Genomic DNA, 15,126 nt, shown 5'->3' with positions numbered 1-15,126 from the left:
CAATTACAAATACTTTTAAAATATAGTTAAATTTGAAAATACAGTCCTGTACAGGCCTGAACATAATATTAGCCACTGAAATGAATCCATTTTTTAAAAGTAATGCTTAGATAACCCACTGTTGTAATCAAGATTTTATAGGTCATTGAACTGATAGGAATTTGTAGCTAAATGCCAGAAACTACAATTTGTTGAGTGCTGAATGAGCTTACTAACAATAGATTCTTTTACAGATGCAGAGAAGATGATTTTTTTCAGTTTGCTAGTTTAGCTTGAGTTGAGAAAGTGATTGAAATTGGGAATTGAAAAAGCAAGAAAACTGAGAAGTTACTCCAGTTTTCTAGGCTCTCTACGTATGAGTTATTGTTAGTATTAGAAGAGATGCGTAATTTATTAAAGAACATGAACTGACGAATGAGCCAGGTACTTTGCTCTGCAGTGGATGATCATTACTAATCAACCCAGCTGTCAAGAGGTCCACTTTATCAGGAAGTCAAGAACATGTAAGCAGACTCTCTGATGCTTATTTTCTGTTTCTGCCGCTTGGCAGTGAAATCGTCAGGAGGTCTGGTACAGCACTGCTAGCTAGGGGATAGTGAAGCTGTCATGCTATTTGGAACATGATAGAGTGAGGATTTTTTGAAATATATTTGAAAAGGGCTTTAAAGTAAATATTTGCTGGACTGACTGTCCCCTGGCCACAGGTTTAAGTGGAATGTGCAGCTCCATTCTGCTTTGAACACCTTACTGTACTTCAAGGTTTTATTTCATTTATTAAACCGTCTTTATGATTAAATGATGATCTCCATAGGAGAAGTCTAGAAGGAAATTAATTTCAGCACATGGAGAAGGTGGTTGGTGGGGGGTTTTGTCTTGTTCACCTTTTTGGACCACGTTGTATTAGAGCATCACTTTCTTGCCATAATGTTGTAATACATTAAGTTAGTGTGTGTAGCAGGTACTATAGCTGTGCAGGCACTATTTTTCCTGTTTGCTAGGAGACATACCTTCTAAATACAGAATTAGAGGAGTTAGAGAAAATTATTTTGGATGAAAATGTTTGTAACATTATCCAAAGTAAAGCCGTTCTTTGTTAAGTGCTGTGATGCTTTGAGACTCAAAATTATTAGAAACTTTTACATGGTTTCTGAAGTAAACAAAAGTGTTTTAATATTGTTTAATATGAAGAACTACTGAAATATTTTAATAGAGTAGACATGAAACAATAAAACTATGTTAAGGTAAAGTTAAGTATTATAAAAGAGCAAGCATTTAAGTTGCCATTATCACTACTTTAATTAAAACAAATGGGTTGCCTGAACAAACTGAGAGAGTAGATTCTTATTGTCATCTATAACATACAAAGTGCAGTTTACCATAGCCTGCAATATAACAGAAAGGGAAATTTGAGGGAGTAAGGAGGGTAGGAGGGCACTGGGAGTTGAGGCTTGAATTTTGTCCTCATTTCTGCAGTATTGGTTGCATGATTATAGAGGAATCACTTAACCTATGTATGCTGCAGTCTGCTCATTTGTAAACAGTACGATACTGCTTCCAGTAGTAACTTGAAAAAAGGTGTTTGCAGATAATTGCAGATATCACACTTCAGTGATATTCCTGTAAAAATAGCTAAGTAACTCCATAGTATTGGGATTGACAGTAACTGTTCTGTGCTGATTCTTTCGATATAGTTTGCTAGTACTCAAGAAGAGAGAATTTAGGGAAGTGGAACATATTTCTGTTTTAATATCTCTTAGATATGCTGAGAATAAAAGGATATAACATTGTCCAGTAAGAAAAGAGTTTAATGTGGTGTAATGTGTGTGTAGGGGTGACTTAGGAAAAAGGAGGGCAGACTCGCTTCTGTGGCAAACAAGGACATTTCTCCTGCTGTCTGTTACACAGCATCACCTGCTAAAACAGCAGCAGGTTTTAACAGCACCGTGCTCTCACTTTGCGCTGGTGTAGGTTATTATGGAATTGTAGCTTGGCAGAGAATCTTGTGCTGTGCAGAGAGGACTCCATGCACGCACAGACTTTGCAGAGAGGCAAAATCTGCAGGTTAGAAAACTTGGAGCCAAACTGTTACAAATGAGTCACCTATTTCAGGAAATTACAGTGAACAGTTAGGCTATGTTCTCACTTTAAAATCAACTTCTGATATCCTGCAAAGGAGACATAGCTATTTTACTGAAGAAATTCAGAGTGCTGGAGGGACTATTGCAGTGGAACTATGTGGAGATGGAATAAACACAAAAAGGACCTTTTTGTTGGTTCCATTATTTTTTTCATCAAGTAATTTATAGCAGTGGGTTTAACTCGCAATTAAAATTTTGTACTATTTGCTAGCGGTGTCTGGTTTATATCATGTTAAAGTTAACGCAGCTATTCTGGTGATTGGAAAGTAATTTCTCATCCATGTGGTAATTCAGCATCTGGTATGCTAAGCTTCTGCAGTCTGAGTCTTAGCTACTTACATAAGTCATGTACGTGCTAGTTTAGATAGACTGGCTTACGTTTAAGGACATCAAGTAATTTTTATTCACAGTGTACTTATTCCCTGTTCTAGAGCTTCTGCCAAGGGTTGAGACAGTTGCTTCAGCAATCTAGAAGAAATAATTCAAGTAGAACTCGAGCATTTGGACAGCCGAAGCAGATTTTATTGATAGTATAACTTTACTGATGCTGCTCAGTACATTCAGAAATGATTTGAAATATGTGGGAGACCCTGTGGTGACAAACTGATGATACAAAGTTGTTCAGGATAACGAAGAGGAGGGACAGGTACCATGAAGAGCAGGACGGACTTGTGATCCAGAACGAATGGCCACTAAAAAATGATAGATAAAACTCACTTGATAAGGTTACACAAAAAGCACAGTGTTGTAGTTTCATATACACAACGATGCACGCTAGGTTGAGTGTTACTGCTTGGGTCTAATAGTTCATTAGACATCAGCTTCGGTGTTCAGTAGTGATGAAAACAGCAAAAGAAACTGGTGAGAATTACTGGGGAGGAATAAAGAAAACATGAAACGTAATTATGCCTTGGTGAGAAAGCATGCTGCACCCCCATCTTGAATACTGTCCGGTTCTGGTCCCCCAACTCAAGAAAGCACAGCAGAACTGGGAAAGACAGGTAGAGGTACACTCGTCAGGCTGGCAGAGAGGGAAGGGGAGAAAGCAGGGGTCTCTAAAGCCTTTGGTGGCATGGAGAGCTGAATAGCAATCTATTACTCACAGTCTCATCCTATATCAAAACTACAGAGCACTAGCAGGGGGCGAGCTCAGGACAAAGAAAAGGTAACATTTCTTCTTTCACATAGTCTGGAATTAATTTTTGCCCAGGGATGTAGCAGATGGTAAAATACTGCATAGATTTAGAAGTGAGTGGACAAATGCACAGAAGGCAAATCCTTCAAAAGCTGGGAGAGAGCACGTCCCCCGTGGGAGCTGCTGGCAAGTGGCTGGAAGGTGCCTGGTGGTTGTTGAGAAGCATCTCTGCATCTGAGTGCCTTCCTGACTACTCATCCCGAGGCAATTGCTGTTAGTCACTCTAAGGATCAGGATAAGGCTGGACAGTGCACTTCTCTGACCTCGTCTTGTTGTATTCTTTAATTCTTAGCTTCACTTTCTGTTTCTTCGCTATCCTTGTATGTGAGGGAGTGAAGAACTAACTTTTCCTCTTGTTTATCCCATAACTTGTTGCTAAATTGCTGGAGCAAATTCTGCTGCATATGGCACCTCTTCAATAAATAGACTCTAGCTTTTGGCTCATGCTTTCTGTTAAGAAAATTGGGTAAACTTCTACCTTTGTGGCTTGTAGAAACAGAGGCTTATCTGTGGTATGTTGCCATAATAGCTGTTGATTGTATTTCTGTCCTAGCTGACTGGCTGTGGCTCACCTTGAAGGCTTGCTCATATTCTCAGATTCTGCCATTTGAGACTATCTGGGCTTGCTAATAAAATAAATTACTTGAATTGCTGCTGCCTTCTTATAGATATACACATGAACAAAGACACATGGGTAGCCATAATAACACAGAACAGCCATGGCACAGAAAGTGGTAGTGGTGGGTGCCTGACTCCAGCAGAGAAGGGATGTACAAAACTTGGGTTTGAAAATGATCAAAATAAATGAGCATCCTGCCGAAATCAGCAACCTACAAGGATGATACTTGTGGTATTGTATGTCCACATATGTGTGTGCATAAGAAAACTGTTTGGAAGTAGGTGTGTCCCATTTCAGTTTTTCCTTTTGTCCTAGATACGGTAATGTTCACAAACAGGTGAGGGAGTGGGTAGCGTGTAACTTCATGTCCAGTTATTGTGAGTGCAGAACGGGGCCGATAGGTATCAGTCAAGCATTATGGGGGAATTTGTTAGGTCTGTGCTTTCCAGAAGTGCTGCGTTGCAGCTGAAACAGATAATTCATTTTTAATGAATTATCTTTTGATGGATACTTAGTACTGACGACAGCTAGTGCTTGCTGAAATGAGTTCAGGGGTAATCTGGCCCTACATACCTGCAAAAAGACCATATGACATTACTTTACAAACTTACTACAAGCTTGTTTTGTTCATTATATTATTTTTCTATGTGAGTCACTAAGAAGTCATGGTTATTTTTTGTGGAAGAGTAATTGCAGGGGAAAAGTTTTTCTCTTCCTATTTTAAAAACTTAGCTTTGAAGTTCCACCACTTAACAAATGTTTACTTTCTCATTCCTTTTAAATGCAGTAGGGACCAAAATTAAACAAACTGAGGTATTAAATTATTTACTGTATCACTGTTGTTAACTTACATCACAGAAATCATGAGTAGTACCAACAATTTTTGGACACAAGATTTGCCAGCTGATTTGTGTATTATTCACAGCCTGAGGAAACATTCACAACTTGCTCTATTTGTTGCATGTTTAACTTAATATTTGGTATCCCAGTGTTTCATAGGTAAACAGTAAGTACACTGGGAATTACGTTTGCAAACTTTCAATAGCAAATAAATACACATTTTAAATTATTGCATGAAGAATTGATTAATAAATTGCATTATTATCGTATTCTCTGTGGCTGTGACAGTATACTAATTCTGTTTGCCTTACTGAGGAGGACACAGACAAGTGCATGCTGAAAAGAATGAAGTAAACTAAAGTGTAGGCTGAGATTTCATATATGCTGCTTTCCTGATGATATCATTAAGGCAGTGTTGCTGTTCTATGAATTTAACAAGTGTGATGTTTCCATAAAGTAGATGGGGGTGCAGTTGGTTAAAACACTGTATGGTTTGGGGATGTTTAGTGGTGAAAAGATCTTGGAACGATCCCCAGTAATTTCAAGCTGCAGAAACTGGAATAGAAATAAAGAAACAAACTGGAGACAGCTAAAGAGTAATTCAAGAAGTGATCAGTCAACTAAAGCCTTATTAGGTCCATTGCTTAGAAAAACAGTAAGAAATCTGACCTGTAAGCACATCAGGCAAAATCTTGGTAAGGGGTACACAGCTTGTAGTACTAATTACTCAGATAACCACAAGTTTAGTAACAAAAGCAAAGGCAATCAGTTTTGCTTTTGCTTGATATATTTATACTTATAACACAATATACATATAACTTATTATAGAGTTCAAACATGTATTTGATGTAGTCAGGCACTGGAGAACAAATGACAAGTTGGAAATTAATGGACTTACATGAGTGTTAATGTAACTAAGAACTCACCAAGCCAAACTGCCACAATTGCAGTGGCTGTTTCCCCTACTAGAAAAATTGTTAAATCAAGAATGACATGGTGTTTCTGTTGGCTGGATTTATTCCATAGTTTTTAGCTGTCCTGCTCAAATGTGCTTTTCTGTATATTGAGCGTGGTATTGCTGTGGATTTATTATTATTACAAAAGAGAGGCTCTGTTTATTACTGCTTTGAGAATGTCAGCCATAGCACGTGAAGGGGCATCATCAGTTTATATGGGGAAAGCAATGTGGCTCCAGCTCTGTCTGCAGTGTCACTGGCTGCAGGCCTGGAGGAACCGTGATTGTTTCAGTGCAAGTTGTGCTCTTCTAAGACCATAACAGTCAGGTGAGAAAAGTGCCTTATCTCTGCTAACGAAAGGATGGGAGTACTCTGGCTGCAGTAGTCAGATGAGCATACGATGTAACCTCTTAAGAGCCACAGAAATTAAATTCAGACAACTAATAAATCTATTATCTACCTTTGTGGCCTGAAAGATGATGGATTGTAAAATGTTTTTGGGTCCAGTAAGAGTATTGCATTCTCTACTGCATGCATAATGAAGCAAACTCCAGCTATGTTTAACTCCAGGGAAGTGTGGTGTTAAAGGAAACTATAAATTTCCTTCCTGTCTGTTTGTCATTTTTCCTGGACTGTGTATTTCCAGTTTAGAACTATATGAGAACTCAGAAAGGGCAACCTGATGTACTGAGAAACTAAGAGGTACCAGATTTCTTTATTGAAGTTACGAAGTCTAGAAAAAGAAAAAAGAGTAAAAGCATCACCCTTCATGCTGAGTAACAAAATTAAATTCCTCTCCTTCTGACTTGAAGGAACTGTGCTGCCGCAGGAATGTAAAACTCACACTGACATGAATAACCTGTATTGTATATCAGCCATAATAGATTTTCTGTAAACCTCACTCAAATGTAAATGAGTTGCATTATTTTTCCTTCTTTATAAAAAATACTGTACTGGTTGGTCAGTCACAACCAAGACTCCTTTTGAGGAATGGTATCTTGGATGCATTTGCTTGTTTTCTCATGAAGTTTAAGGCTGATTGTAAGACTGTATGATTAACTTTAGAAGGGTGATACTTATTCTCTTGACACAAATTAACTTTAAGCTTGCTTCTTCCTGCTAAGCCTGCACAGATTCCCTCTGAAACTGTTCGTCCATTGAAAACCTTTTCATTTGCAGATTAATTGCAAGTGTACTTTGGTCCCTGCTTTTAATGAGTTCAAATAACTTAGGTATTCACAGCTGATCGGGCTAGGGGTCACACATGAATGACAGCTGCACATCTGGCCACAAAGAAGCTTTGACATCAGCCCAATAGGGAATCTGCATGAAAACTCAGATATTTGGAGGTATTGAAAGAGTAGGTGAAACTCCATTGCCTTCCAGCTTTTATAGTCCGTGACTAGTAACGTATGTATGGGAGTTCTGCTGATGGAGAGGGGGTGTTGGGTGGAAAGCCAGGGTGACCGACTGCTTGCCCTGAGCAAGTGTATGGCTACAGAGCTGGCAGAGAATATCTGCAAGGGCTTGCCGTCTGCACGCAGTGAGGAAGAGAGACTTGCTGGTCCCCATCCTATGTATGGCAGAGTGGAGGAAGAGGATTTAGCCTCTAGTGCCTGAGAAAGGTCCAGGCCTAATACGTTTGAAATTAACCTTTGTTGGAGGCCTCGTACAGGCTGTGCTGGCTAAAATACGTTTGAAGAATAGATAAACATATTTTCAAAGATTGTGTTCTTGTATTGCCTAGCTTTAATGTGGGAGTAGGGCTGCCTGGCTTTTTTTTTTTTTTTCTTTTTTAGTTCAGTGGTATATTGTATGGTTCAATACTGTGTTAGTCTTTTTGTTTCATGGATAAAGTTGACAAAGGTTGCTTTGTATATCATACCATTTAGTAAAAAACTTCAGCACTCTGTTGTGTAGATTTTCTAGGGATATGTTCTGAAAAATCTCATTACTTCCTTCGATAAGAATGGAGTTTATTTTCATCACCTTCTTCTAATCTTACTTTGCAAGGTGGGAACCATTTTATGTACTGACGTGTCACTGTGGTAACCATCCTAACCCATGTATACATGTGTTTTTGTGATGTGCTTTTATGTACCTGCATTCTGGGTTTTGGCAGTATGTTTTCAGTATTACTTTCAAGGTAACTGTTAGGTTTGCAGTGGATCTGTTGTCTCAGGATTATTATTTCCTTCTAGTAGTTATTTTTCTCTTAATCCATATTCTTTATTGTTTGTGTAGAACATCTAAAATATTCCTCCTCCTGTAAAATGTACTGCTATTTCTTCTACAGGTAAAAAGGCAACGCAAAATCATGTTCTATACCAGAGATCAGTGTGTGATGCTGTTCCAGTCCTGCTTGCTGAGGGACTCTCTGGGCAGCAGTATTTCTTACTCTTCAAGGCCTTATGTGTCCCAGAGAAGAGCAGTGCATTACATGTTTCCTACACTTATCTAAGAATAAACAAAATGATTCTTCCAGGTGATACGAAGAAGTAGCGATGAGGAAAAGTTGCTGTGCTTGGTACGTCAGCGTGCAGGACACCACTGTCAAACTGCTGTCATCGTGATTCTCATACTGGCCTGGGAAGGGATCCCTCATCTCCTGGCTGATACGCTGTACAAAGAACTGACGCAGAGTCTCAGAAAATATGGCTGTCCCACCAGCCGTAGATGTGCGTTAAATGAAGAGTAAGTTACTTTAATAGTAAATTATTGTTGTGTTGCCTTTTGAATGTTCTGCAATAAATAACTTAAGAATTCAATAGTTCAACTAATAAAATAACTATACAAAAGCTCATTTAAAACTACAAACCACTAGGTGTCATTTCAGTATAAAAAAACTTAGTTCCTCACTTTTCCTAGAGACCAGGCTGTAAGTGATAGTTGTACATGCTACACCCAGGGAAAGGGGTGGCAGTGAACTTCTGGCTTTGTGCATGCTGCCTGAAGACAGTCAGTGTGCCCTTTCCACACAGGGCCATGCTAAAGAGCTGCTAAGAAGGTGATATGTGACTTTTTTAAATAAATGAGAGATTGAACACTCAAAATTAGGATCTTCCTCTCTGTGCCTCTGAGAGGATTTAGTTTAATTGACTAGATAATATATTGCAACTCAGGCTCTGTAGCAGTGCTGCCTTTGTGCTGATTTTTTGTGTAGCCCACATTTAACAGACTCTTAATAGCTGTACAGTGACCTGAATCTAATGCTTGTGCTCTTAAAGGGTTGGGCTGAGTAGAAGTGTTGCACTTTGAAAGTTGGATCAGTTTGGAGCTAATGGTATTGCCGCACATAACAAAATAATTATTGGATTTAGGGGTAACCTTTAGCAGCAGTGGTATTTTCTTGGATAAAAATTTTATCCAACTGGAGAAGTCAAAATCAAAGTAACATGGGTATTATTTATATAGCTGTAACTGAGTGTTATGAATTTATTTCCCAGAAGTGGGGCTCTGGGGAGTTGAGACTGTCTTTATGGGGGAAAAAGTCAGTCCTCTACATATTAATATTTCCTTAACAAAAAATACCCGGTTAAACCATATATTTTATAAATTCCTCTATTGTTATGCTATGTATTATAGGATTGACCTAAAAAAAAAGAGCTGTGTTGTCAGCTGACTTGATGTGTCTTTATTTCCTTTCATAGTCGTACTTGTGCATGTCAAGGACTTGATCCAGAAACTTGTGGAGCATCATTCTCATTTGGCTGTTCATGGAGTATGTATTTCAATGGCTGTAAGTTTGCCAGAAGCAAAAACCCCAGGAAATTTAGGCTTCTCACTGATGACCCTAAACAAGTAAGATTTATTTTATTTATTTTATTGTTTGTTTGTTTTTTTCCTCCAAATACTTACTCTGATGATTTTCAGAACTAGAAATGGAATCTACAGATATCCACCTCTTCTCTCTCACACGCGTATGCATAGCTTACCACACAGGCACCCAACTAAATGTTTTGTAAATGTAGTATTTATGATTTTTCCACTGTATGAAAACTTAGCGTTGTTTACTATGTATTTAAATACCCTAAAATTATCCTTAAATGCTTTTATGTATGGATATTTGGCTCCACTGTCTAACTCTGTATGAAATGTTAATTCTTTGTCAGTATAAAGTACAGCTAAAGGTTTTTCCTAAGGACCAAGCCTGCACCTCAGAGATTCAGTCCTTTTGCCTTGTCATAGAAAATGTTGTACCTTGGGTTGCACTGCTTTCACACTGCTGTCTGACTAGCTGACAACCTGGTCTTCTGTCTGCCACCTAGAATAAACTGTTTTTTCTGTGGACAGCATGTTTTTTAAACATGCTTGAAGGAATGAATACACTAAGATATGATGCAGTGAAATGATACTGTAATTGCTGCTTATGAGTGTTAGTGATGACATAAAGCTGAGATGGCACAGAAAATACAGTGGTGGATTATGTGAAGTAATGAACCTCTAAAAAAAAAAACCAACCAAACTTGTTTTTTACATTGGAAATTTTTTCATGAAGAAGGAATAAACATGTTGTAAACTGATAACCGCTGCCTGATGAACTTATATTCCTCAGGGTAACTCTAAAGTGCCTTTTGTTCTGACTGTAGATGTGTCTAACCCCACTTCCCTGTGGAACTCCTAGATAAAAGTATCACGTCTTTACTAGCACATCTGGCATGCTGTAAGAGAGATACACTGTAGTATAGCAGTCACTTACCTAGTTCTCCGTTTGGGTTACCCTGCTGATAATCCTTCTCGGCTCCTGAACTCCACTGCTACCAGCTACAGAAAAGACCCAGCTGGTTGAAGTCCAGACAGTAACAGAGGTATTCCTGCATTTTTTAATGTGTAGTGTACACGTGCGTATGTACACACAATGTTAAACATTATTTCTTGGAAGAGAGAGATGTCAGTTGACTCGCTGGAGCTAAATATTCCTCCCAAGTCCTAATTTTTTCCTGAAAGGCTTGATGAAGCATCTTTTACGTATATGTGCATGAATGCAAAACCCTCAATCTCCTCTGAGTTGTGCTGTCCACTCGCATGGTGGGTATTCACAGACTTCATTAGGGCTTGAAGTGGGGGAATTCTGCCTCAGCAGAACAGAGTGTGCACGGCCCTTGTGCCCTTCTTCTCACTTGAATACATGACTAAGGCAGTACAAGCTGAAAATAGCCCTGCTTGTCTCAAGAGGGAATTTATTTTATAAATTTTCAGTTTATAGAAAAATGTATGTATTGGGCATTCTTTCATTTTAGGAATCCTGTTCCTTCTCCTTGTCCTTTTCCATTTTCTGTGATCCTGTGGTTTTAGGGTCTCCCCCTGTGTAGTGCTACGCATGGAGCATTCTGTGCATGTGTTTTCTCTGGGGAATCAGCAAAGGTGGCAGCCTTCATAGGTACTATGTAATGAAATATTAGGCTGTGCCAGATCTCTTACAAGACAGCTCCAAGAGATCTGTCTGTGGTCAGAATACACTCCGTGGGACTGCAAGCTCTGATGGTGGCATCACTTCCTCTGAGTCTGTGAAACGGCCACCCTGAGCCCCATTCGGACACTTAGTCAAGCACGATGGCATTCACAGCAGCACCTGGAAATGATACCCCCCTCATGAGAGCTGTCTGGCACGGCCTGTTCACTTGACAGGTAACCTGCAGGTTTTTGCAGGAGAATGCCTTCTACCACAGGGCAACAGCCGTTGCCTAAAAGAGAAGATACTGAACCAGGACATTTTCTAGATTTGTGATCTAAAAGTGCATTCCCTCATTTCTTCTTTTCCATTGAAGTTGTTTTAAGGCCTCTTTGGTTTCTGCAGCTGAGAGGGGATGAGGGTTGCACAGCATGCAGGCACTCCATAACTGTGTTTGCCTGCGAGGGAAGTGTGTGCACACTTAGGCTGCCACCGTGCAAAAGCCTCCAGCTGTAGGCAGCAGTGGTGCTTGGGCAGTTGCGGTGTGTGTGCAGGTTGTCAGTGCATCTCAAAGTAGTAAATAATTTTTCTCTTCATTTGGTTTTGTCATTAATTTTTCTAGCAGATACTTCTTTTAGCTAAATATTGGATATTGATGGTTTTGCGGATGACATAAAGCTAGGAGGTATAGCGAATTAAGAAGAAGATAGTTCGAAGTCTAGAAAGACTTGGATCATTTGAGGCACTGGATAGAGTGAGATGAGGTTAAGGGTGTAATACACCTAGGTAAGAATAGTACATAGGATGGATAATTAAGGATGCATTACCTTCCATGCAGTTCAGAAAAACTTGTGGTAGTGCTCAACAGTTAATAAACTGGCTGTAGTCTGAGTTAAAAATACGGTATCGTTTTGTAATGCAAGATCACATTGAAAAATGTGAAAGTATCCTTGTATGTTTATATACATTGGTGTTTACAATATATGGTGATAAGTGGTGTTGTTTGTTTTGGTTTGGGTTTTTTTTGAACAAAATAAAGTAAGCTGTTATTTTTTGCCACTATACAGCATGCAAAACTGAAGCTGCAGTTGTCTGTCAAAGCCTGGCCCTTGGAGGAAAACAAAGTAGGGAGTATGTCACCACCCTTTTCTTTCCCAGTTGGTCAGTGATTTTCCTGGAAAAGCAAAAATTTAGGAAAAGAATTTAGGGACTGTTTCTATAAACAAGAGTTTAAATGTCACACTGCCATAGAAGCCCACCTAGCTAGCTCCGTGTTTATACAGCTTACCTCAAGGAAAGGAATATTACTTCCTAATCTAGTAGATATTTCCATAAAGTCCTGAGTTTTGCACCTCCAAAACCCAAAATATTTATTGAATGTTCCTAATAAGAATTCTGTTGCAACGTTAGAAACCTCCCTCTTCCCCTAAGAGCTGAAATTAATGTTAAATGCTATTGGGAGTTACTCATACAATTAAAAGAAAAAGAGAACGGAAACCTGGGATTCTTTCAGCAGACCTGTATCGACATAAATTAAGGCCCCATAAGCAAACCACTAAAAGAAGACCTGGGGTTCCATCTTCACTCAGCATGTGATATAATTTTTCTCTTCTGGATGTTACTTCTCTATTTTGTGTGGAGCATACCTCATTCCTCAACTGTCTATGTGTCAGAAGAAGGAAATGATGCAAAAATCAGTTCCTTGTGTATTGGGTTTCTTTACCCTAACAGATACCTTCCATTATTATTTGGTTGACTTCCATTTAACAATTTTGGTATTTTAGTCATGCGAAAGTAGGCTTATTTACGGTTGGTGACACAAGGCACCAAAACAGAAGTCAGGTTAATAAAATTTAAGATAGAGGTGGACTTCCTTAGCTTCGCTGACTTGTCAGTCATATCTAAACTGGATTAGATTCTTTGAAAGCAAATTACAGCACTCTGAATGTTGTCTTTCTCTGCAGGAGGAACTTCTTGAAAATAATTTGCAAACTTTAGCAACTGACGTGGCTCCGGTTTATAAAAAGCTTGCTCCTGAAGCTTTCCAGAACCAGGTAGGTCTGCAACATTCCACTAGCGTGGCTGTAGCTCTGAACAAGCAGCATAGTTTGAAAACAAGATGAAACCCCAAAGCATGTTCATGGGTAGAAGCCGCGGACCTCACAGATGTGGTGAATCCCTGTGCTTACTTACAGTGGTTGCTTCATTTGGCTAGTTTTAAAAATACTGCACCTTTTTTTTGTTTCAGCTGATGGTTGAGTTATGCCCTCAGCTGTGCACAAGTAAAGGGCTTAGAGAAAATACTGTAAATAAAACGTTTTTATTATTTAAAGACATTTTGGCTCTGTCTGAGCCTATTATCTCGTTGACGTCCAGTCATAACTGTTGCATGTTTCACAGGAAAATACATGCTTTCCTGTCATTCTTACGGGCTGCATTTATTCAGTCACCAGTGCAGTTGTGGCTCCCCGGGGGGCCACACGCCCCCTTTCAGTCCCAAGTACCTGTAGTTTATTTTACTTCTAGGTGGAAAATGAACACATGGGCCCAGACTGTCGGCTTGGGTCCAAGGATGGTAGGCCTTTCTCTGGTGTAACAGCTTGCATAGATTTCTGTGCCCATGCCCATAAGGACACACATAACATGCACAACGGAAGCACTGTGGTATGTACATAGGATTTTCTCATTTGTACTGTTTACTGTTGTGATTCCTGTGTGTTTTTCAAATGCTGCTTGATTTAGTGGGTACATTTGCATGAAGTTTTTTAAGGCATTACGAAATTAACTGCATGTTGTCATTTATAAATTCCCACGTTATTTGCATATATTTATTACTGAACGACAGAGGACCTAAGTTCATCTTATTACAGAACAGATTGAGAAAGGTATGGGAGTGACCCTTCCTACAAAATCCCTTAATTCTTTTAAGAGATCCAGGCTCTTTGGAAAGGATTGGCCATAGGACAGATAAGCTACTCACAGTAAAGGTTTGATGTTCAAAGGCAAATAATTATCTAACTGAGGAGTTGTACAGACTTCTCTAGAGGAAGAGCTAAACCAAACTGTTTCATTATTAATTTACCTCCCCCAGGCTCAGTTCTCATCAAATTGACTTTTTCTTGCACGGTGCACTTACCAGGCTTCACATTAGTATAGTTACTAGTCAGAAAGTAGGGAGTATGATATCATGGTGGAGTCAGGTGACTGTTAAGATCTTTCAATCTCATTATGAAAGGAAAACCCACAAGTGTGGGGTTTTTTGGTGTGGTCGTTGTACCAAATACCTTGCTGGATTGCTAGTGACAAAATCAGTTGGGAATTACTTAGTTAAGTGATCTTTTAGAAATTGAGACCATAGTCTTGAAGAAAGACAAGCACAAAGGAGAAAAGAAAATAAAACTGGCAATGTGGTTTTTTTAGTAGTTAGAGCATTGCGGTGCTCTAAATAGCTGGGATGGCTTCTTGTACCTCAGCGGAGGTAACACTCAAGAATAATTTCTCTATCAAAGGATGCATATCTGGGAAAAAAAATTATCTAAAATCTCTGCCTACTCTAGAAACGGTCTTTTTTTAAAATCCAGAGATGCAAATTGAAGAATTATGTTGCTGTGGTTCAATAAAATGTTGCATTCAAAGGTATACTTAACATTTAGCGTTTGTGTGTAACAGCAGTGAAACGACTGGTACAATTGTTGAGTATTAATTGTGTGCTTGTATGTTGGCAAATGTCTGTTACTTTAAAGTACAGAAGCAGGTCTTGGAATTCACCAGGAATGCCAGTCCTGAACAGACAAATATTTTTGATTAGCACTGAATGCTACTTACATGTGGATATTCTGTAAGAAAATGCTGGAAGCATACTTTGCAAAATATTAGTAAGATGCTATGAATAGTAGTCTCATGTGTAAGTACTGTCCCTTCACAGCTTCTGAAGCATAGGAATTCAAACCTCTTAAAGATCCCAAATTTGAAAATGAGACTTCCTT

At 39.0% G+C, this 15,126-nt stretch overlaps 1 protein-coding gene across 1 annotated transcript in view; it reads left to right on the top strand.

Annotated features, from left to right (window-relative positions):
* TET1 (tet methylcytosine dioxygenase 1) overlaps positions 1-15,126 on the top strand; it is a 60,999-nt gene that overhangs the window by 32,457 nt on the left and 13,416 nt on the right. Inside the window, exons 6-9 of the mRNA XM_010579961.1 lie at positions 8,234-8,442; positions 9,399-9,549; positions 13,105-13,194; positions 13,667-13,804. Coding sequence (XP_010578263.1) covers positions 8,234-8,442; positions 9,399-9,549; positions 13,105-13,194; positions 13,667-13,804 — 588 coding nt within the window. The remainder of the gene's footprint in view (positions 1-8,233; positions 8,443-9,398; positions 9,550-13,104; positions 13,195-13,666; positions 13,805-15,126) is intronic.

Source organism: Haliaeetus leucocephalus, unplaced genomic scaffold (genome assembly GCF_000737465.1).
Source record: "Haliaeetus leucocephalus isolate CR32 unplaced genomic scaffold, Haliaeetus_leucocephalus-4.0 Scaffold687, whole genome shotgun sequence".
NCBI lineage: Eukaryota > Metazoa > Chordata > Aves > Accipitriformes > Accipitridae > Haliaeetus > Haliaeetus leucocephalus.
Note: the sequence above shows the minus strand (reverse complement) of the source record. Positions and strands in the feature narration are given on the sequence as shown.